We start from the raw sequence: 16566 nt of genomic DNA, 5'->3' as shown, positions 1-16566 counted from the left end.
TTTAAAGGCAAAGAAATAAACTTTACTGAAAAATGTTATTGCTTCCTTAAATTTATACAGGGGTACCAAAAAGTAGTGATCTATTTTAAGGATTTATTTTACATAAAAACTTTGTTATTTCAAATGCAACGCCCTGTATTTTTTTAAATAAATCGAAGCAGAATCAAATTCTCTTTCAAACTATAGTAGGGTTTCATATACCTATCTATTTCAGATTTTGAATAAAAAGCGATTTTTAAATAAAATGGCAATCAAGATGGCTGGTATCGCCATGGCAATTTTGATTCTGCTTCGATTTATTTAAAATAATACAGGGTGTTGCATTTGAAATAACAAAGTTTTTATGTAAAATAAATGCTTAAAATAGATCACTAATTTTTGGTACCCCTGTATAAATTTAAGGAAGCAATAACATTTTTCAGTAAAGTTTATTTCTTTACCTTTAAACTCAGCACAAGAATTAATTCTAAAAAGTAATGTACAGGGTGTTGATAATCAATTTCCTTGTAGCATGCAAATATCTTTAAATATCTCAAAAACCAATGATTTTAAACATATTTAACCCTTATAATAAATGTCTTTTTTTGGGTCCAAGAATCCAAAAATGAAATAAAATACCGGGTGTTCCATAAGAAAAAATATAACTTTGGTATGGATCTTAGTTCTGAGACGCCCTGTATATTTCAAAATAATTTTAAATTGTGCACATTGCCTCCCCACATATACCCATAAAATATTTTGTCTCTACATCTTTCCGTTTTCGTATAATCAACCGAGGCGAATGAGGTGCGCCACCCTGTATATTGAAAATTTATTCATATTAAAGATAGAATAAACAACAAAAATAGAAATTCTTTTATAGGTACTGAATATTTCGTATGATCGAAAAAAGTCGTTTAGTTGACTTAGAAATAACGACTATTGACATTTACCTATAGGGTTGCCACCTGTCCTTTTTTGAAAAGGACAGTCCTTTTTTAGAACAAATTGTCCCTTTTACTTTTTTCGACCTAAAAAGTCCTTTTTCTTTACGTACCTATTTTCCATGAGAAATTATCTACAGCAACAAGTAATATTCCTTTTGCCCAAATTTAATTAGACATATTATAAAACTTATAAATAAATGTTTTTTTAAACGTCAAAAAAGTATTAATTTTTGCGACGTGATTGCAAGATAACAAGAGTCATTTTAACGCCTAGGCATAAAAGTAAAGCACTTTTACGCCTAAAGCCCCATACTCACACTTCGCTACTTCACTTCGTTCCTTCCTCGCGTCCCTTCGTCAAAAAATCATATATTTACTATGGGAAATTGTCGATTTTATGTGTGTTCCTTCCTCCTTCGTCAAAACGGTCCTTCGTCCGTTTACTTCCTCGAAACGCTCCTTCCCCGTACTGTCGGTTTTTGGACGAAGTAGCAAAGGAATTATCACGAACACAAAAAAATATTAAAATATATAAAATATATAAATCGATCTTGGATTTCATTCGTAGTTGATTTCTTGATTTGGCAGTACGTTTGTACAGGGTGTCTCATTTTCGTATGTTTTGCAGGGTTTCTCGTTTATGAGTCGAGATACAAAGATGCGGTTTTTACATTACGCTGTTACTTTTTTTATGAAACTAAAGATGCTACATACAGATATGTCCTAGCTCTCTTACTTCCTAAAATACAGGGCGAATCTGAAATGATTGCATTTTTCGATCCCCTTTGTATCATAACTTATCGAAAAGGCGAAAACGGTCTCCCGTACAGTTTTGCACGTAGAATGCAGTGACTATTTCTTCGTTGGAATCTGTCTTTTTTAAATTGACTAAAACTTATATGTTTTTTTAAATTCGACATTTTGTATATTATTTTATTTTCCTTGTTACGGGCTTTCTAAAATACTTATTTTTTTAAACGGGGTAAAAATGCATTATTTAACTTTATTACATAGTCGGCCGGTTTAAATTAGATAATCAAAACAATCAACTAATTTATTCTACGTAAAATGTTGTTTATTGGCATGTTATTTAAAAGCAGCACAAGTTCAGTTTCCGTGTAGTTTATCAAAATATCACGATGCAAAGCAAAATTATCTGGTAAAATTAAGTTAAATAAAATAAGAGCCGTTTAGTTTAGCAGTACCTATTTATTAATAAATAAATATAGAGTATATTATAATTTTAGAAAGCTCATAACAAGGCAAATAAAATAAAAAATAATATATAGAGTGTCCTGTTTAAAAAAAAGAACATAAGTTTGAGTCATTTTTCGAAATAGACAGCTCCCAACGAAGAACTAATTTCGTCACTGCATTCTACCTGAAAAACGAGACACAGGCGGTGGGTAAATACTCAATAGGTAGAAAAAAACAAAATTAGGGTATCCGGTATATACCTGTACATTTAGATGAACAGTCTAAATTTATAAAAGCTATTTTCAACGACCGCATAGTAAATACCCGGTATAATACCAGTAATATCAAGAATACGAGTATATCTACAATATTCCTTATATATAAATATATTGGTATATTTCTATTCTCGGTATTATACCGGACATTTACTATGCGGTCGTCGGAAACTCCTTTTATTAAAATTAGGATGTTCATCTAAATCTACAGGTAGGTATATACATATATACCCAGATTTTATTTATCTACAAATTGGGCACTTACCCACCGCCCATAACTGATCCTTTTCACCTTTTCGATAAGTTATAAGATAATCGAGATACAAATGTTATCGAAAAATGCAAAAAATTCTACTAATTAAAAAATAAAAAGTAAAAGAAAGAAATAAGAAATAACTTTGAACTAAGAAGGTTAGGATAAATCTGTGTGTAGCATATTTAGTTTCATAATAAGTAGAACAATGATGTGAAAACGGCATCTTTATATCTCCACTTATAAACCAGAAACCCCATAAAACACAGAAAAATGGGACATCCTGTACATCTAGCAATCGCCAGTCGATATAAAAATAATTCACACACAATAGTCTAAAAAATGGAAGAAAAAAACAATATTGTCTTCATATTGTATTCATACAAGACAAAAATAAAAAAATAGAAATAGTGTGCATGATGCCTTTACAAAAATATCTGAAGAAATGGGGATTGACATCATTAACGTTTAATTAGTATGTCATATTTCATGGTTTCGATATAAATTACATAATAAACTTTACTCTATTGTTGACTCGCCTTGTACATTCATACTGAAATATTGGGATTTATTAAAAAAAAATATATTATTAAAATTAAATTTTTATTTTTGACAAAGAATTGCAGTTTTATAAAATAAAAATTATGCGCCTTTCGGATTTTTTAAAAATTTTAGAGGTTAGGTACTAGATATTTTGTATTAAACATGTAGCTGCTCTATTAAAAATATTTTGTGGTGTGTTGTTGCATAATTGACTAATTTCCAAGCATCGAAGGGACGAAGGAAGGAAGCGAAGGGACGAAGGAACGCAAGGAAGTAACGCGAGGAAGTAACGCGAGGAAGTAAGGCGAGGAAGGAGCGAAGTGTGAGTATGGGGCTTAAGCAAAAATACGAAAATATATTATGAAACTGACATAAAGAGTCAAATTCAACGATTGTAACCAGAATTTCTCGATACGAAAAAAAAAACGGTGTCCAGTTGTCTTGGAAATAAACATCGATGACATTCTGCATATAATTTTACATATAAAATGACAGCGATCTTCATGCCATCGCTGACGCCGTTTTTTTTTCGATCATGCGGTACTATTGTTTAGAATCGGCAACATTATTTAGAACCCCCCGTCTCAAACCCCGAATCTCAAATGATAGTTTAGGATATATATTTAACCATTTTAATCTTATAAAGGGCTTTTCACAATTTTAAAATAGCAATTTATAATCGGTGGTTCACAATTAACAGCTACAATAGGCAATGCAATGAATGTAATAAAGAAAACAAACATCAAACAACTGAAAACTATGGACACCATACACTTGGCTTAAAAACTCGAATCATTAGAACATAGATAAGTCATTAAAATGACTTGTTTTAATATTTGCTTAGCCAAACTTTTCCATAATTTTTGTCGAAAATACGTACTCTGCACACGACTGCAATAACGACATTTCTAGAATTACTTTGGGAAAATTACAAAAAAATTGAATATATTAAGTAGTAAGTAAGCTTTTAGCTTTAAGTAAAATATAGAAACACAGAATGTATTATTTTAATAACCTATAATCATTATTTCCTGCAGGTAACGCAACTGTAGTAACAGGTAGAATTCGTTTGGCTGTGGACGACCAAGATGAAGTAACGCCTCTGCCACATCCCGTTGGAGTACCCAATTCGACTGTTCCTTATATGACGAGAAAAGATGTTTATAAGGAACTCAGATTAAGAGGCTATAATTACAGGTAACTATTCAGTATTCTTCTTTTAGCGTTTGCTGAAATAGAATATAATTAGGTATATCTTTTATTCAATGCCTTTAGTGAATTTTAAACTGTTTTGTTACTGATCTCAAAACAAAGACTCTGCATGTTTTCCTAAATTGTTTGAGCACGTTAACAATTAAAAAGTTCCAACGTTATAAGAACTTCAATATCCTATAAACTAGCAGTTGCTCTTTGAATAGTCTCCGTGTATGTAACAACATTAGAAATTAGATATAATTGATCTCAATTGATAATAATTCAACGGAGATATATTTGTTGATAATTCTTAGCTTAATCAATCATTTCCAATTATGGTGTAGCCTCCCTCACATATTTGGATATTCACTTAGTAGTTGGGTCCATTCTTGTCTATTGTTGGCCCTGCTAATTTATTAATATCATGGTTTTATCTCAGGTTCGGTCTTCTTCTAGGTCTCTTAATTCCTCGTGGGTACCATGCTGTAATTTTTGTGGTCCATCTTCCATCTGTTGTCCGTCATCGCCACTTGATTCTGCGGATGACATCTATTACCTGGATCTTTTGTCATATCCTCTTTATTCTTTTACGGTATTTCTTAGTTATTCCCAGCATATTTCGTTCCATTGAGCGTTGTGCGACCTGCAGTTTCCTTATAATGTTTGTTTTAAATGTTAGTTTTTACATGCATAGGCCATAACTGGTTGTACACATTTTTTTTTCTTCTTTAGATAAAGTGGCAGTCTATATTTGAATATGATTAAGTTTCTTCCATAAGTACTCGATGCCAACTTAATTCTTCGATTGATTTCTGGTAGTAAAGATCCCGAGCTGTGTATTAGTTGTCCCAAATATATGTATTCTTCTACTATTTCCAGTTTTGTATTACTTGTTAGAATGTCTTTTCTGTCTACTAGTGCGTTGTACATTACTTTAGTTTTTGCTAAATTCATTTTGAGACCTACTTTACTTCTGGCTGTATTTAGTTCGTTAATTTGTGTTTGTAGTTCTTCAGGACTATTGGAAATTAGAACTAGGACTGTCAGCAGCAAATCTTAGGTGGTTAAGATATTCTCCATCTATTTTAATACTTTGTTGGTCCAGTCTAGTTGGCGGAAGATTTCTTCTAGTGTTGCTGTAAACAGCTTTGGGGATATTGCGTCTCCCTGTCATACCCTTTGCGAGTTGGTAGCTCTGGGGTTGTTTTATGTATCATTACTTCTTTGTATATATTGGCGGAGTTTCTATATAAGGCCTGTCAATACCTTGTTTCGCTAGCGCTTCTATTATTGTCTTAGGATATATCACCTCGAAAGCCTTCTCAAAGTCTACCGGGTGTTGCATCGTGGGACGGGACATAGGAAATCCCATGTAAATTTTAATGGGGTCAATTATTGGCTTCTCTAATTATTTTAGAGAATAATTCTATTTAGGTTTATTGAAGAGCACTAAAACCCACATTCAAAAGAATAACTTTAGATATTTTTGATTAGCTCGTTTACGAGTTATCGCCGATTTCTTTTTAAATATTTCTCCTTTCTTATGGCCCTGTATTTACTTATGAGCACCAGTCAAGGTAAAAGATAACTGTCAAATGAAGTTGTCATTTCAGAAATTTACCTATTTAGTGCTTTGTTATTATTGAAAACTCATTCCTACATCGGAAATCTTAAAGATGTATTTATAAATACAAATTAATATGAATTAAAGTAAAATAAAGTAATCAATTACAAGGTTAATTATAGTATTATTACAATATTCATAAACTTATTAATTTACGTACTATTAAATTGTTAGAACTTTAGGATTTAAGAAGATGTTCAAATATTCCTCCATCGACTGCTAGACAATAACCCAGGCGATCATAAAATTCTCTTCTTACATTCGCTAGTTGGTAAACTGAAATTTTATTGCATTCGGCAGAAATAGCATTTTTTAACTCGTCTAGATTTGGGTATTTTTTATCCTTGTATATCCTGTTTTTTAAATGGCCCCAGAGAAAGAAATCATTTGGCGAAATATCAGGAGACCTTGCTGGCCAATTTACTATATGATTTAGGCCAATAACGTTTCCGTTAAAACTATTGTCTAAATATTCCCGAACAGCCAGGGTACTATGTGCCGGGCAGCCATCCATTTGGTACCAAACTGCCTGATTTTCCCTAGCGGCATCATGTAAAGCAGGTAAAATATGATTTTCGAGTACTTCCAAATAATATTCTGCATTTAAATTTCGCGCAAGAAATAATGGCCCGATAATATTGTGTCCGAATATCCCTGCCCAAACATTTACTTTCTGTGGATATTGCGTCCTTGTTTCGACAAACCTGTGTTGGTTTTATTTGTTCCAATATCGATAATTTTGAACATTGGGTTCATTATTTAAGGTAAACGTGCATTCGTCAGTGAAACATATGTTTTTTAAAAATTCCTTATCCGTGTTTGCTCTTTCCATCATATCAAAACAAACCGCCTGCCGGCGTATTTCGTCCCCATCTCGTAGCTCTTGGTGCTTTTCATATTTGAAGGAATAGTATTTATGTCATTTCAAAATTCGAAACGCTGTAGTGTGATCTATTCCTATTTCATCCTCAAGTTTCCTTGTGCTGATCTTTCCATCGTTCTCTTCCACGCACAATAAAACTTCCAAGTCGGTATCATTTCTTGCATCTTCTCTTTGTTCCTGCCTTGCTTCACAGCTGCAGTTATTTATTAGGGTACCTTTGGTCTCAAATCTCTGGATATTCCTTGCGATTGTAGATTTTCCAGGTATCGGTCTATTCGGATACAGAGCAGCAAACATGTCCGACACCTTTTGATAACTATTTCCTTGATAATACCATTTAATCACCAATGCTTTTTCTTCGGTAGTGTAATTCATGTATAATATTTTCGATGTAGGTATGACTTTTTAATAATAATAATAAAGCACTAAATAGATAAATTTCTGAAATGACAACTTCATTTGACAGTTATCTTTTACCTTGACTGGTGCTCATAAGCAAATACAGGGCCATAAGAAAGGAGAAATATTTAAAAAGAAATCGGCGATAACTGGTAAACTAATCAACTCGTAAGCTAATCAAAAAGATCTAAAGTTATTCTTTTGAATGTGGGTTTTAGTGCTCTTCAATAAACTTAAATAGAATTATTCTCTAAAATAATTAGGGAAGCCAATAATTGACCCCATTAAAATTTATATGGGATTTCTTATGTCCCGCTCGACGATGCAACACCCGGTATGTATTCTTCTACTATTTCCAGTTTTGTATTACTAGTTAGAATGTATTTTTTGTCTACTAGTTCGGTGTGTATTACTTCAGTTTTTGCTAAACTCATTGTGAGACCTACTTTATTGCTGGCTGTATTTAGTTCGTTAATTTGTGTTTGTAGTTCTTCAGGACTATTAGAAATTAAAACTAGGACTGTCAGCAGCAAATCTTAGATGGTTAAGATATTCTCCATCTATTTTAATACTTTGTTGGTCCAGTCTAGTTGACGGAAGATTTCTTCTAGTGTTGCTGTAAACAGCTTTGGGGAAACCAAAGTGTCATACTCTTTTGCCGGTTGGGAACTCTGATGTTGTTTTAGATATCATTAGGTACTCTTGCTTTGGTTTCTTTATATATATTGGCGAGAGTTTCTATATAAGACTTATCAACGTCTTGTTTCGCTAGGGCTTCTATTATTGCCTTAGGATATATCAAAAGCCATCTCAAAGTCTACGAGTACAAAGGCTATAGCTGGTGGAACTTCGTATTCTTTTGTTCGGCTGATAGTTTGATTGAATAATATTGGTTATTTTGATTGCAGCGGAAAGTTCAAAGGCATCCAGTCTTGCGATATCAGCGGTCAAGTAGCCACAATCAGTTGGGATGGAAACTGGGTGGCATTCATGGACAATATGCTTCAGATGAAGATTCTACAAGAAGACACGCGGTTACTCTACGTTCCCACTACCATTGCGAGATTGACTATCGATGCGAAGAAACATATTGAATATAGTAACACGTTTGGGGATACACCGAATGTTCCAGTTTACGCATCCAAGGAAAGTGGCATAATAGCGTACGTAGATATACAAGGTCTCTCGAACTGTATTCCGGAAACTTCGGCAGATAAAAATAAGTAAAAAAGGTTCGTATTAATGCATATCCTAAAATGTTTAGTTTCGGAGATACAGGGTGTAGAAGTGTCATTTTTATTTCGATTTTTTTCCGAAATCGATATTTGGTTGAAAATTGGTCTCTGGGTGTTTTTTAAATTAAAAATTTCATACGCGATGTCAATATGACTCCGACTTATAGAGGGCGCCACCTACATATTTTTAACTGGTTTAAAGAGTAATAACTTTTCGTCTGTACCTGTATAAAAATACCGACTGAAAAAATATACATTTCCGCCTTTTTTTTACGTTAAAAAGGTCTCTTGGTCGCTACTACTAACCGCTCTCGGTATACTATTATAACTCTCAAGATTTTTGAAATGTAAATTATTAATACATGTCATTACTGACAAAAATAAACATGTCAACTACATTTTAACTAGAGATTATTTGACTAAAATTATAAATTTGCGGGCTTTTTATTTTTTTAAATTAATCATAATTTTTTCTAGAAAAACATATGATGAAACAGTACCTATCTATTGCACCTTTGACACAAAACACTTCAAATTTATGATTTCAGTCTAATAATTCAATGTTCAATTTTTAAATGGCGAAAACGTGTATTTTTGTACTCGGCAGTTTAATACAGGTAGGGACGAAAAGTTAATACTCTTCAAACTAGTTAAAAAATATTCAGGTGGCGCCCCCCACAAGCCGGAGTCACATTAACATCGAAATCAAATTTCCCGTCTCAAATAACTCCCAGGCATCAAGTTTCATCGAAATATTAGTTTGGTGTCCAATTATTTTGAAAAAATCGAAATAAAAATGAAACTTCTACACCCTGTATCTCTGAAATAAAGCATTTTAGGACACACATTTATACGAACTTTTTACATTATCGGCCGAATATGATGCCGAAGTTTCCCGAATACAGTTCGGACGACCCTGTATAACAGATCAATGCCTAAAGAAATTAAGCTTGATTTTCCTGCATCCGTTGTCCGACGATACGATATTAATTTTGTTGGTTGAATTTAAGGATTTCGATTGGTTAGAAAATTACGCAGCTTTTTAATTTACTGCATTTTCATTCATCAGATATACGATTTTCTTGTGATTGGTGTCATTTTATATTTTCATTTCCATAACGATTTCGCTGTTTTACTTATAGTTTAAGAGCTAGCAACGTTTTCGAGAGAGAATTTTAACAACGCTGGATCTAATTAACATATTTTTGCCGGTAAACGTTGCGTTCACTACTGCGCATCATACTTGTATTCAATGTATATGTACACTACTGCACATCACAAATTCGCCCTGTATTTCAGGAACTAAGGAGGCTAGGACAAACCTATGTGTAGCATATTTAGATTCATAAAAAAGTAGCAAAGTAACGTGAAAATCGCATTATTGTGTCTCTACTCATAAACGAGAAATCCCATAAAACACGAACATAGGATACCCTGTACAGATATGATGCGCAGTAGTGAACCATGAGTGAACCGCAGTAGTCTACCAGCAGCCAGACGGCCCACACTTTGGTCAGGAGAGCATAATAAAAGATTTATTAAAAAACCAGCTTTCTTAAAATTCTCGTTTTCCCGACGGTGCTAGTTCTTGTATTATTATATTTTCATTAAGGTTACATTAAATTTGTCAAAAAAATGTCAAAACGTCCGTTATCGTACAATCTTTCTTCGTTGACGGGCTGGAGTAAAAAATTTACGGATGAAAAGTGGCGCGAAAACGCTATGACCAATCAGAGCGCCATCGGACCATCGTATCAACGGATAACGGACATATGAAAATCAAGCTAAGCAGAATAAAAGTAAATAAATAAAACTAAAAATAAAATGGCCTTGATAAAGACGAAAATACACGTCGAAACGTCGGCAATTTTTAAAAAATAAAAGTTGTTAAATTCATAGTCCTAAACCTGCGAACGCCATTTCATCCTTAAATAAATAAAATAATTTAATTAAAATGCATGTATTTGAAAGTTTAATTTGCTCTAATTTTCGTATAAAAACCATATAAATTAATACTATTACACACATGAATTTAGATCGGGTGGTATTGAAATCCGTGGTCTCATCGCAAGTTCCATAGCCAGAAGAAAGTACCTAGGTAGTCCAGTTCTAGAAAAACACGTGTTCATACCAAACATTGCTGATCTCAAGTTGGAACAAGCTCTTCGAGTCAACATGCAACTTATCCTGGAGAACGCCTACAGTATACACATTAAAGTAGCCGAATTGGTTGATGAAGCAACTCCGGAAGAAAATCTCATACTTGGTAATTGAAATTGATTTACTCAACAAGATATAAATATTCTCAACTTAATTATACTCAGATGCAAAAAAACGCAACGGAGAATTTTTTATTGAAAGTTGTATATAATTATATGTCATAATAAAATTTGTAAACTCCGTTTTTTTAAAAACTTTAGTATTTGGCATATTATTCAGGGTTAATCGAGGGGTTGTTTTTTTACCTTAACTTTAAAAAACCCTGTGCAATAATTTCGTGTGTAAATTTTTCTAAAATATAATTTTACGGTCAGAACCATGTCTACTGAGCATTTTGTTTTTTGGATCATGTCAATAAATGCCATCGTTGGTTTTTAATAGCGAAAAGAACTTACCACCAACAATTTGCAATTTTTTCAGTTGTCATTTCTTTCTGAAGTTATTTTTTAATATGACAAGGCGGCTTTGGTGATTATTGTGAACTATATACTACTATGAACTACCCATCATGTTCGGCGTTTGGGAAATTCTTGGTAGGAGGGTTAGAGATCGCGAAACGGGTACCAGATTATTTTAATAAACTTGGCTTGGTCCTTATTATAGAAGAATGGGAAAACATAACGCAATATGATATATGCAGCCTCAATAACAGTATGAATGGACATATACAGGAAGTTTTAGCATCCAAAGGAGGCAATACAAAATATTAGGGTATTTTTTACTTTTTTTTGTTGAATACTTGAGTACCTATTACAGATATTACTCTTTAATATCGTTGGTCCTGTTATCGTTATTACTGATTATTAAAACCAGAACTGTGTATTTAGTCTTTAACGTTTTTTTTAATTTAGTTTAGAGTAACGCCAATGTAGCGTAATATGACGTTACGAAAATAGTCACGAAGACCATCTCGTCATATTAAAAAATTACATCAAAAAGTAATGATAATTGAAAAAATTACAAATTGATCGTGATCAGTTCATTTCGTTCTTAAAAATTAATCAAAGCATATGTATTGACATGAATCAAAAAACAAAAAGGAGTCATGGTACTGACCGTAACACGAGGGGTGTCTCACTCGGGTAAAAAATGTACACGTACTGCCAAAATATCCTTCCACTGCTAAGTGACTGCCAGTGACTATGAAGAAGACTGCCTATGACTGCCATGTAATTATTATAGGCGACTGCCATAAGATTGCCAATGACTGCCAGCGACTGCCAAGAAAATGTACATGTAATTCCAATAGTGAGACACCCCTCGCCGTAACATTATATCTTAGGAAAATTTACAAACGAAATTGTTGTACAGTGTTCTCCGTTGCGTTTTTTTGCATCTGAGTCTATATAAAATATTACTTTATTTAAAGTACCATTGTCCAATTCTATAAGTTAATCCTTCTCTCTTTTTGCGTGTATAAATTCTTGTAAATTTAACCTATAGGTACTAAATATTTATATTTTTTGTCAAACATTTTAGGTGATATTGCTTTTGATGTTCTGGCTGATCAACCATTAATTCAACCAAATATCACTGTATTAAGTAAAACTGAAATTGAAGTTAGAAATGTCACTGTGGAAGACAAAAAGCTGCTTACAGAAGTCGACTGTCATTTAGTTATAGGCTCGAAACTTTTAGAACGGCACACAGTAAGTCATTTCTACTATAATTTAAAAATATTAAAATTACCCCTATTATATTTACCTAAGTATTATATATGTCACTGTAAATGTCCGAAATGCGGTAAAACGCGTTTTACCTAGGTTTTACCGCATTTCGAGTTGGTTAGCGTGATTATTTGGAGGGTGTTAATTCATTGGTAAATCCTACGTTTAGCGCGCTTATCCTAGGTTTTACCGCGCTTATCCTAGGTCTTACCGCATTTCGGATATTTACAGTAACATATATACCTAATTATTATACAGGGTGTCCCAGAAATAAGTGCAAGTATTTTAACTGGTATAACTAAATGGTAACTGGGTTCAACCCCAGAAACACGCCTATGAGGTTTTTTTCACGAAAAAAAAAATTAAAATCCGAATTTTTTTTAATTTTTTTTTGGTAATTTGTTTAGTTTTTAGTTAAAAAACATAATTTCTTGATAATATGGCAACATAGGTATTAGATTAAATTTAGAAGAAAGAAAATCCAGAGACGTTCCAGTGGTTCTCAAAATTTTAGTAAAAAATCTTTAGTAAAACATTTTTTTTTTTGGAAAATATCAAAGTAAAATAAGAACTTCGTTAGTTTGGACATATTTGAAAAGCAATAAAGAGAAAATATGTTTCTTTTATCGAGATCTACCAGCCCTTAAAATACTTGCACTTATTTCTGGGACACACCCTGTATATTAAATATACCTATGTGGCGGATTCATCTCTCCAAAAAAATCCTATATGGGTATTTCGTCACTGAAAGAAAATCTACAAAATAAAATAGTTATTTTTTGTAAACACTGCTGCGTTAATCCAACGGAAACCACTTATTAGCAATTAGGTTTACAGATAAACAGTAAATTTGCCTAACGATAACGAACAAAAAAATGCTTTTTTGTTCGTTAAGTTCGAAAAGTTTATCTCTTTCCGTCGCCGGAAGCAAAAAAAATACAAAGAATAAAGAAAAAAACTATTTAAAATATTTAAATTCAACTATTCGAGAATATTTTAGTTTTTTTAAACAGATACGTCTGCAAAAACCGTTGACGTTCTGTTAAAATGACATTATATGAAGTTAAACCTCAAAATTAACAATGACTACCTGATAACAATTACTAATAAGGTAAAACCAAAAAGCCTCAAACTCTCTGTACGATTATTTTTAATTTTTAGGTAAGTTATGTTTATTTATGTTATGCTCTTTAAAATCAAAGAAGCGATTGTCATAACATCACTAGCATCTACAGATGCAAATTAAAAAAATAACGCAGCAGTGTTTACAAAAAATAACTATGTAAAAGAAGAAAAAGATTAAATGGCTCATCCCTCAACAACTCGTAACCGTATAGACCAGTGTATACCAGTGCAGACACGCACATTCACACACTCACACAACCAAACCTACACTAGTGTACACTGATGTAACTGCCTTCAGGCTTCATCAGTACGGTAAGGAATCAGGAAGCGATGAAATCGATCTCAAAACACAAAAGACCAGGAAGCAAACGAAGCAACGAGGCACCGTGTGCAACCCAGGAGATGGAAAAAAAATTGATGCAGCAGCGAAAATAAATGATGGGAATAAAAGAAGCAAACGGGAGCCTAAAGCCCCAATTTGCAGCCAAGAACCAGAGTCGCCCAGGATTGCGGGCTTCGTCCAGAATAGCCGCGGAGGTAGCCGACAGCAACACGCCGCAATACCCTTAGCCGTGGTACCAATATGAACAAGCAAGAAATAGTGAGGGAAATGTATAAAAAAGAAGAAAAATATTAAATGGCTCAGCCATCATCAACCTTTGCTTCCTGGTTTTTTGTTTTCCTTCTTTTTTATACATTTAAGAAATAGTGAGGGATTTCTTTCTTGTTCATAACTATTTAATTTTGTAGATTTTCTTGCAGTGGCGACAAATATGTACATATAACAATATCCTTGGATAAATGTTTTGCAATGCTTGTACCGTCTGTTTCTCCATTGGACATTAGCAATAATAGAATAAGCTTCAACTTAGAAATCAAAATTATCTTTAGTTGTTTTTATACCAATAAACAAAAATAAGTTACGACGGACATTTCACTTCATTTTCAGGTGTTAAATGTAGCTTTGGGATCAATTCAAGAATCAGGATTCATCCTATCGCGAGAATCTTTAGATTTCGATCCGTCATCTTGCAAATCCGACGAAACTACTTTGATAACCGTCTTCAGTACCGAACAAGAAAAATTAGTGTTCCTTAGAAAAGTAACCGAGTTCAAACCACCGGTCGTTATAAAGATCTCATCCTCAGATACGGAATTTTCATGGTTGCCGAAAGTGCGAAGTGTATTGGAGAAAGAAAAGGATGGAAACGTTCTGTTGTATAGTTTAGGAGAGACGGCAAGTGGTATTATGGGATTATTCAACTGCATCCGTAGGGAACCAGGTAATTGTTAATATTCTACAAGTATCCATAAAATTATAAATGCATTGTTACTGCAACTTAGATTAGACGATATTTTAAAAAACGTCTAGAGAACGTTAAAAAAAGAACAGCAAATTTCTTCACTTCATGTCATCACTAGTCATCACTCTTATAATCTTTGGTATTAGGGTCTTTTTCATGCCAGTCAACAGTGTATGAAATAAAATTTGACCTATCGCCTTACTCTATTATCTTTGCAAGTTTTCATTATGGGCTACGTAGAGTAGTTCTGTCATTAGTGAGCTTGTTTAGCTGTTTTTGAGTGATCGTTACTATTAGGGTTCAGAACCGGGAAATCCCGGTACCGAAAGTACCGGGAATTCCCGGTTCTTTTGAGACATCAAAGAACCGCACTCTCTACAGGGTGGCGCCTCTCATACGCCGCGGAAGCTCCAAGGAGAACGGTAGTTTATATCGAAATGAAATTTTGTCAGCGTATGTAGGTTAACTGGAAGCATCTTATAAAAATATATAGAATTATACAGGGTGTTCCCAAAAAAAGTTACACATTAAAGTTGTGTTTTTTGTAATGGAACACCCTATATATTAATTGATTTTCGGATTCTAGGAAAAAATAAAGGTGGGTTTTATTAAAGAAGCATATACCTAAAATCTAAGAATTTTGACATATATCACATTTTGTGAAAATGTAGAATAAATTTTAAATTTCAAATAGTTACCTAAATTTTAGTTGACTTTGTATAGCCTGATATTTAATTACAGTAACCATTGTATGTTAAACAAAATTGAAATTTGACCCGAAAAGTTATACAGGGTGAGACAAAATTAATATGGAACATTAGTCACTTTTAAAAGCAAGTTACTCCTTTATTTTAAATAGAATACCCAGTATATTATTTCGGTGTTCAATGGGGAATTTATATATCTTCAAAATATTATTAAGGTTGCTTACCTCTCAGACAAAGATTTTCCTAGATATTTTCATTTTTATGATTTTGCATCAGTAGATCGATATTATTTGATATAATCTAGGTGGCTGTGGATATACCTTTTGTTAATTTAACAAAAATTGAAGGCTTTAGAGTAAAATATTCATCGGTAATAAAAAAATACACGTTCAAAACATATTTTAATTATTACACAATTAAAACTAGATATAAACCTATAATTAAGTGACAAAAATTAGCTAGATGAAATAAAATGCTCAAAATGCTTTCCTTTCTGCTAACTGCATAAAATGATTGTCTTTTCAAAAGGATCTTTTTATTTTAAAAGGCATTATGTGGAATTCTACCTCGAAAAGCAGCTTCAATAATTTCTCTCATGTTGTCGACAATAGTAGGTCGAGTTTTTTAAACACTGTCTTTAACATATCCCCATAAAATCAAGACTAGGTAAAATCAGGAGCATTTAAGTATTCTATTAATTGGTGAATGCACACTGCATTCCCCAACTAATAGAATCATATCAATTCTTTCTGATGTAGGATAAGTTTGCATTTTCGGCAAATTTCTGAGATTTTTTTTTTTGTTTTAACTGACACAAAATTATAACTAGTTGTTAAAGTTGGACTAATTAGACAGCTATGTTGAAGTAACGTCAGACATATCACAGCCACCTAGATTTTATCAAAATAATAAAAATCTACTCAGATCAAATCATGTAAATGAAAATATCTAGAAAAATCTTTGTTTGAGGGGTAGGCAACGTTAATAATATTTTGAAGAGACATGAATTATCCA

The 16566-nt window shown here is 32.8% G+C and overlaps 1 protein-coding gene across 2 annotated transcripts in view; it reads left to right on the top strand.

Annotated features, from left to right (window-relative positions):
• LOC115876924 (fatty acid synthase-like) overlaps positions 1-16566 on the top strand; it is an 86272-nt gene that overhangs the window by 27864 nt on the left and 41842 nt on the right. For both annotated transcript variants that reach the window (XM_030892972.1, XM_030892973.1), the window contains exons 12-16: positions 4232-4391; positions 8203-8457; positions 10566-10795; positions 12229-12398; positions 14491-14824. In XM_030892972.1, the coding sequence (XP_030748832.1) occupies positions 4232-4391; positions 8203-8457; positions 10566-10795; positions 12229-12398; positions 14491-14824 (1149 nt within the window). The remainder of the gene's footprint in view (positions 1-4231; positions 4392-8202; positions 8458-10565; positions 10796-12228; positions 12399-14490; positions 14825-16566) is intronic.

Source organism: Sitophilus oryzae, unplaced genomic scaffold (genome assembly GCF_002938485.1).
Source record: "Sitophilus oryzae breed Bouriz unplaced genomic scaffold, Soryzae_2.0 scaffold_1440_pilon_pilon, whole genome shotgun sequence".
In the NCBI taxonomy this organism is placed as follows: domain Eukaryota; kingdom Metazoa; phylum Arthropoda; class Insecta; order Coleoptera; family Curculionidae; genus Sitophilus; species Sitophilus oryzae.
This window is presented reverse-complemented; position numbering and strand designations above follow the sequence as displayed.